This window comes from Ictalurus furcatus, chromosome 28, assembly GCF_023375685.1.
Source record: "Ictalurus furcatus strain D&B chromosome 28, Billie_1.0, whole genome shotgun sequence".
NCBI classification, from domain to species: Eukaryota; Metazoa; Chordata; class Actinopteri; order Siluriformes; family Ictaluridae; genus Ictalurus; species Ictalurus furcatus.
The window spans coordinates 13660566-13668572 of NC_071282.1; the positions used below are offsets into that span (position 1 = coordinate 13660566).

Below are 8007 nucleotides of genomic sequence, written 5' to 3' on the forward strand. Positions count from 1 at the left end.
GTTCCTGGTCATATGATGCACAATTGACCAGTGGAAATCACTCAAAATAAACCTCAAGTTCTTGTGTTTCCCACAATCTTCCTTCTAAATTCCGTCTAAATAAACATATTCTGACTTTTGATAACATCGCAATACACATGGCGCGGAAAATAATCGTGCTAAATAATTATAGTGTCATGCTTCACAATGCAGTTAAATCTGGATGGATGAAAGCAGAAATCCAGCCAGTCATTATTTCTGCCTGAATGTCCTGTATCACTCTGAAACACTTGCTTGATCTCTTCAAAGTCCAAATGTCCTTTCCTAGATCAGAAATAACCAGAGCCACATTGAGCTAAATTGTGTGGGAGAAAGAACGAGAAGAAAGCTGTGGCTCTTTCGGACCAATGTTCTTTTCGATTCAACTGTGTCGATCTCTTTCTTAGGTGAACGTTCTCGCTCTGGCCATCTGCACACGTGAAGCCTACCAGTCCATGAGGGAGAGAAATGTGGACGATGGACACATCATCAACATCAACAGGTCTGATCCTGAAATCTGACATCAGCTCTGTAAACATTTTTATTAATTAAAGCGCACGTCATAGTTTTGATCTATTTATAGTTGCGTTTAATGTAGTAGAACATCTGTGAAACAAGTTCCTAGTATCGCTTATGTTATAGCAGCTATGAACAGTTGTTTTCTCCCTCACCTCTTTCATTTTTGATCTCTCTCGAAGTTAACAAGACACAAATGCAGCTTGTTCTGTAACTGTAGTGAAGTCTTTTTCCCCAAAAACTTACACTGATGTCAGAGATTCCTTCTAGAAATGGCTAAATAAACATCTCCTCATAGAAAACTTCACCATATCAACAATCCAACACTATTGGAATATTAAGCCCTTGTGTAAGTTGTTACTATAGAAACGACAACGCATTAATTTAAACTTAGGAGCCAGACTACTGTCAGAGCTGCTGTTATAGAAAAATAATCAACACAACATCCAGAATTCAGCAGCGCTGTGGTGTAAACACAATCCTGATGACAAGTGTGTGTGCGCACGTGGTTAAATAAGCAATGGGGAAAATGTTTTCCTCGCACCTCCATGGGTTGGGGGTTCGATTTCTGCCTCTTCCCTGTGCGAGCGGAGTTTGCATGTTCTCCCCGTGTTTCAGGGGTTTCCTCAGGGTTCTCCAGTTTCCTCCCCCAGTCCAGAGACACGCATTGTAGGCTGAGTGGCATCTCTAAATTGTCCGTAGTGTGTGAACGTGTCCCCAGGGTGTCCCGAGTTCCCTGAGATAAGACTCCAGGCTTCCCCGCGACCCTGTGTAGGATAAGCTGTATGGAAAATGGATGCATGGAAGAATATAATGTTTAAGGTGAGTGTGTTGTTGTATTTTATACAGTATGGGAGGACACAGGATGGTACCGAGCGCCGACGAGCATTTCTACTGCGCCACCAAATACGCCGTGACGGCACTTACTGAGGGGCTCAGACAGGAGCTGAGGGAGGCCAAGACACACATCCGTGCCACGGTGCCACCTCACACACACACACACGTTTACACATAGAGCTAGCATAGGTTTAACACCTGTACGCTGCTTTAACAATATGAAGCAACAAATGGCTTCTATACACCACTCCTTCAACACGGTTTGGTGCAAAACAAAAGGAAAGGGTCATTTCAGTACCAATAAAACAATAAAAGTGATATAGACTTTATTACTGCTAATGATAGTGATAGTCAACGTTAATAATTTATAAAGCGACAAGACTTTATTCTAAATATAAAAAGGAGCCTGGTCAATGTCACACATACTGTAAGAATTATAACGTTACATTTTCCTTAACATATTGCCTTGACATTGCCTTGAGTGGCTGAATGTGAGTGCGGCTTCAGAACCATCCAAAAACCAAGAAATACATGCTAATATTCCATGCTAATATGATTACTGAATATATGTTAGCTCATTTTATTCTGTCTTGTTCTGGACAGTGTATATCTCCTGGCATAGTGGAGACCGAGTTCGCCTTCAGACACCACAACAGTGATCCAGAGAAAGCTGCTTCTGTGTATGAAAGTATAAAGGTGAGCCAGGTGTGTGAGTGTGTATGAGTGTGTGTGTGTGGTTATGTATTATATTATATTACATCGAAAACTTCTTATGATCTTGTGTAGTGTTTGAAAGCAGAAGACATAGCCAGCGCCGTCACCTACGTCCTCGGCGCCCCTCCACATGTTCAGGTGAGCGTTTGCACCGTTTGCCTCTGTCTCTTCTTTGTATCCGTCTCATTTGCTTGAACGGATTCGTTTTCTTGCGCTACATTTCTTGTCTTTAGATCGGAGACGTGCAGCTGCGGCCGGTGGAGCAGGTGTCCTAGTGATGGAACGGAGACATGTCGATGGAGAGCGGAGAAGACCGAACCAGCAGCAAACAGCGTCTCTCTGGCAACACCTGCTGGACAAACCGTACAGATAGTTTTAAAACACGGAATCGAAAGGGAATTTTGTGGTTTGTGTGTGGTTTGAGGAAATCGTAGCGAATCTGAAAATCTGAAGCTGTATGAGAGGGAACTGGTCCATAAAAGATGGGGAGAAAATAGAGAGATATGAGTGGTACTGTTCCAATTTACACAAACATGGCTGCCTCAACGTGATAAGATTTTTTTTTTTTTTTAGTAGATGGAAACTGGAAAATGGAAACAGGGACCATGTAGGGCTGAAAAATGGTCCCCACTTATGACCACAGACCAGAATGTCGTCGGTTGGACATTTTTTTTTTAAGGTCATATGACATATCTGTTTTGAAATGAAACAAAAACACTGCCACTCAGTGTGCAGCAAATTGGTGTAGAAAACACTGTTGCAATTATAATGTATTAATCAATCTCGTATAAAGGCTTCTGAACCATCAGTATTTTTTAGAATAGTGTAAGTGATTTGAAACTATACTTTGCTAATATATTCCCAAACTACAAGTAAGCAACTAAATTCTGGAAGTTGTAACTAATAGTTTTTTTTCTCATTTTTCTCAATTACACTCGTTTTTTCTTCCCCCCTTAGTAGCTATAATTCAGTGACGTTAAATATGATTTGCAATTTCCACAAACAGTTATTAGGTTTGCCCTTAAAAATAAAAACAATTAGCTTTCCTCTCTGAAATACAGCTTCCATCTGCATTTATCTATCATTTACATGGAGTTTGCCTTCATATCCCAGTTATAACAACTGATAAGCTGCAGTAATATTGGACATTACGGATGTGTTATAAGACTTTATACGACTCCCCACGATACATTATAACTGCGCTATAATTGATTATTGTATTATTTTTTTTATAAGTATTCTAACTTTAGATTGTACGTAGATGTGTTTCTCATAATGTGTAACTTTTTGTAAATTCTTTGATTGAAAGCCAATCAGGAGTATGAAGTACCTCTGACGCACAGAGCCTGAGCTTATAAATTGCATATGAACAAACGGTTAAGTACTTGTGCTTTTTAAAGACTGCATCCAGTGCATGATATTTATCCAAACCTGAGGAGGCATTTGAAAACCTTGATGTCACGTAGAATTGGTGTTTTTTTTTTTGCACTTTGGATTCGGACACTGACACCTTTCCTAGAGACATGTGACTAATTTTTATGTGTGCGCATTTTAAAGAAGCTCCACCGTTGTTCATGTGTACAGAGAAGATATTCTCGTGAACATAAACCGAAAAAATGATTAGTGCTGTGAATGGAGTGCTGTCTTTTTATTTCCTCGTGTGACCAGGGTTAAACAGAACCCACATTTCGTTCAAATCCCTACCCTTTGTAATAATGTCTCCAGATGTTTTATACAGTAGACTTCCAGTTTGCAGGAATATTTGATGCACATGAATTCAAACAGAAATATTCCTTTAAAAGCCTTTTTCTTTAATGATTATTCAACATCATTGAATCATACACCATTAAAGATTTCCGGAAAGCTGAGGAAATTCATTTCCTTGCATTAGGACCCTAATAGACTAGAACTTTATCTTACTGTATTACACACTGTAGATGAGTCTGTGTTTGGTAGATCAGCTGAACATCTTAGTCATGTTGAAGGAAAATAATCAACGTCAGTGTGGTATGATGAAAAGGTGATCAACAGTTCTGAAGTGTTTATTCATCTTGTACCACAGCAATTGCCATTTATAATGTTTTTTTTTAAAATCAATTTATAGTTGCTTTTAATGTTATGGAATGTCTGCAGAAAACAAGTTAGTTTAATGTTCTGTGTTACACAGTCTGTGGTATACAGTCTCTCACTTTGTTCCCAAGAAACGCACAAAGTCCACCATCCTGAAGACTTTCCTGTGGTGGAAAACTTCAAGGAACAGCTTTACCTCTGCATGTTAAAAAATAAATCTGTTTATTATTAGGCTTAAATTACATTCATACGAGTCCCTGAGAAGGAGCGATAACATATCAGTCAGCACTACTCAATAGTCAACACCTTCTCATTCATCCGATTCGAGAATTTGACAAGGCTGTTGTACAAATTATTATAAAGAACTGTTTAAAGAAATTGCTTGGAAAATTGCAGTGATTTTGTCAAATAAATGTACAAAAACTGGAACCCCAAGAGTGACATTTTGACTAAAGTTGGTCACTTTAAGCTTTAAGTGCTCTAATGGTATCCTAACCCCTTAGAGCCTTGGTTTACTCTTCAGTTAATCATCTTAAAGCATTTTATTCAGTAACTACTAGGAATTATTCAGTAACTGGAGTGAAACTAATAAGAAATGAGTTGTTAAGGAGCTAAGAAAGGAATGTTTCAACCCACCAATGGCTTCTGGGAGTTTAAGGTTGGTTTTAAGCCTACTTTATATGATAATCACAATGATTCTGTCATGGTGCCCAGTGCAATTTTTTTTAAACATCTAATACAACATATCTTAAAAACAAAAGCTCCACTTCAAGTCTGATAAATTACAGGAAGACTTCAAAACATTACAAGACATTATCAGGTCATGTTAGCCTTTCTTTGGCATTCACACAAACACAGTTTATACAGTAAACTGTAACGGTTCATGAAAGGTTCTTTGAATGGGTAACCATTAAACCTTACTAAAGAGGTTCTACTTGTATCCTTTTCTGAAAGGCTATCCTTAGTTAGAACCTTTAAGGGTTTCCCCAAAGGGACCAAACAAATAATCCATCAGTGTGCTACAAGAAACATTTTATAGTGTACAGTACGATGACCTGACCAACAGAAAGGTAGATTACTATGAGACTGGAGGTTAAAGGTCAAGTCCAGTGTTTTAAATAAACTGTGAGGACGTATCATGTTAACTGAAGACATGAACGAGCAAATCGCCAAATGATCGCAGGATATGCATGGCGGCCATTTTGTGTACGAGTAATTGACCCCAAGTATAAATTACACTTAAACTGTGGAGGTGCTGAGTCTAACAGCAGTTGCAATGCACTATGGGCCTCAGACAAGAGGCTCTCAAAGAGCAAAGCTGTCAGAAGGCAGGTCCACATTTAGGCAAGCCAAAGACCAGCCCTTATTTGAAGAGTGATACAGTAAAGCTAGAATTAGCTGCATGATACTGATTGCAATGAAGATTTCTTATAGTAATCAAAATATGACTATCTTAGGTCACTTCCACACACACACACACACACACACACACACACACATTTACTTTGAAATAAAAGGACTTATTTAGGACTTAAGACTTGCAGCAATTATGTAATGTACTGTATCAAACAAAAGTAATAGCCTAGGGCCCATTGACTGAATCCCTAAATACAACCTAGAACATATACTGTAGGCATGTATGATTTATTATCCTATTTGAAGCAGTTTGTGCCAGCCTCTCTATGAGTATTTGTCCGAATATGACAAGCTTGTAAAACACTAATAATTTATAGTTCTATGTCCTGTTAAACATTATCGTGATTCTGTAATTTGACATATACCATACATGCACATGTAAATAAAATGCAGTAAACAATGAAAAACCAATGAAATTAAACATTCTACATATTAAGAATCTACTATAAAGATCAGTAAATATGAATAAACTAAGCAAAGTCCTAGCAAAGTCTTCTCTTAGGTACACTTCGTACAGTTTTATAGGAACACTGGCTGGTAAGTTTTTTCTGGTATCATGAAGATTCTACCACAGGGAACAGCTTTTGAAAGATTTGCACACATGCCTCAAGTAAAGTTCCAGAGACTTGTATAATCTGCACTAAAGCACATTGAGGTTGTTCTGGTGGCTCTTGGTGGGCCACCAACTTTCAAAGTCACTTGATTATTGCTGGGGGGGTTTCCCCTTTAAGTTGTACCATACTTTATTTATATATCAAGACCTTGGGATCATATGGGTTTATGGGCTTAAGATATTGAGTCATATGGTTTTGGCCCTAAATTAGGACAAAACACATACTTTGTATTTAATTTAGATATATTTTAATACTTCTGAGCCACGTAAATTTGGTGTACTTGTAAATACCATATTTTTTACTTTACTTATAACATAATGGAGTCTATCCTGGGAACACTGAGCGCGATGTGGGAATACACCCTGAGTGAGATGCTAGTCAAAGCGTAATTTAACATAGCCAAGCTATCTATTGGCATATTTTAGGCGGTGTAAAGAAACCAGAAAACCTGGAGGAAACCCACACAGACAGTAACTCAAATGATGGAGCTGTGAGGTGGCAATGTTACACGCTGCAAGTATTTTATTGCTGCTAGGTTGATAGCTTGATTGGTCTTTGGGAACTTTTAGCAGAATGCAGTGCCTTCTGGACAAATTCTGCACGTCATGTCAAGCCTCTAAAGGGTATTACAAGCTAACAAAATTTACTAGAGCAAAAATTGTTTGAGGAAGTAAATAGAGCATATTAACTATAGCAATAAAGCTCTATTTACCATAAATCTCGACCCTGTCTCCGTTATTAGCCTGAATAGTCTCAAAATGGCCACTAGGTGGAAATCAAGTACAAGGGGAATTCTAGTTTACCGGCCCTTAAAGCCTGGAACAGAAAGCAGAGTAACTGTTAATTCCATTGCTAATAAAAAAGAACAGACCTATCCATCCATTCCTATACCACTTATCCTACAGGGTCACGGGGAACCTGGAGACTATCCCAGGGAGCATTGGGCACAAGACAGGATACATCCTCCACGGAGTCCCAATCCATCACAGGCCACAATCACATGCACATTCACACACCCATTCATACATTTCAGACACTTTGGGCATGCCAGTCAGCCTACCATGCATGTCTTTGGACTGGGGGAGGAAACCGGAGTACCCGGAGGAAACCCTCACAGCACGGGGAGAACATGCAAACTCCGCACACACAGGGCCACGGTGGGAATCGAACCCCCAACCCTGGAGGTGTGAGGCGAACGTGCTAAGCACTAAGGGTATATTATAGAGAGTGTGAGATTTATACTCCAAGACGACTCTTCACTCTTATGGCATAACTCTTAATATAAGCTGTTCTTTGCCAGTTATTGATACATGTGAGTCAACTATATAATGTTAGTATATTGCAAATCTCATGAATATCTTGTTATCTTGTTGTTGGTCAAAACCTTGACTCTAGGTAAATTGAATATGGGGAAAACTTCCATTCAAAATATGTTTATCTGGGGAGGGTGTTTGATTATATGAATATATATATATATACATATATGTGTATATATATATATATATATATATATATATATATATATATATATATATATATATATATATATATATATATTGTGCATGAATTTATGGATTTATTTGAGACAATATTTGCACATTTTCTGCTTGTCTTTGCAAACTGTTTCACTATACAGTACAATAGGCTAACCTTGGACAAATACTTTATACATGAATGTAAAGTCATGAATACAAACCAGTGGTTTTGTTATTCAATTATATGCAACATGCAAATGTATTTATTGATTTTATTTATTTATTTATTTATTTATTTATTTACAGCTCATTACATGTCAGGAAGCTGGTAATATTCTCAACACACT

General features: G+C 38.1%; 1 protein-coding gene across 1 annotated transcript in view; it reads left to right on the forward strand.

Moving 5' to 3' along the window:
• dhrs11a (dehydrogenase/reductase 11a) overlaps window positions 1–2870 on the forward strand; it is a 32333-nt gene extending 29463 nt beyond the window's left edge. The window contains exons 3-7 of the mRNA XM_053618291.1: window positions 426–520; window positions 1384–1513; window positions 1975–2067; window positions 2158–2223; window positions 2319–2870. Coding sequence (XP_053474266.1) covers window positions 426–520; window positions 1384–1513; window positions 1975–2067; window positions 2158–2223; window positions 2319–2360 — 426 coding nt within the window. The 3' untranslated portion in view covers window positions 2361–2870. The remainder of the gene's footprint in view (window positions 1–425; window positions 521–1383; window positions 1514–1974; window positions 2068–2157; window positions 2224–2318) is intronic.
• The last annotated feature ends 5137 nt before the right edge of the window (window positions 2871–8007 follow it).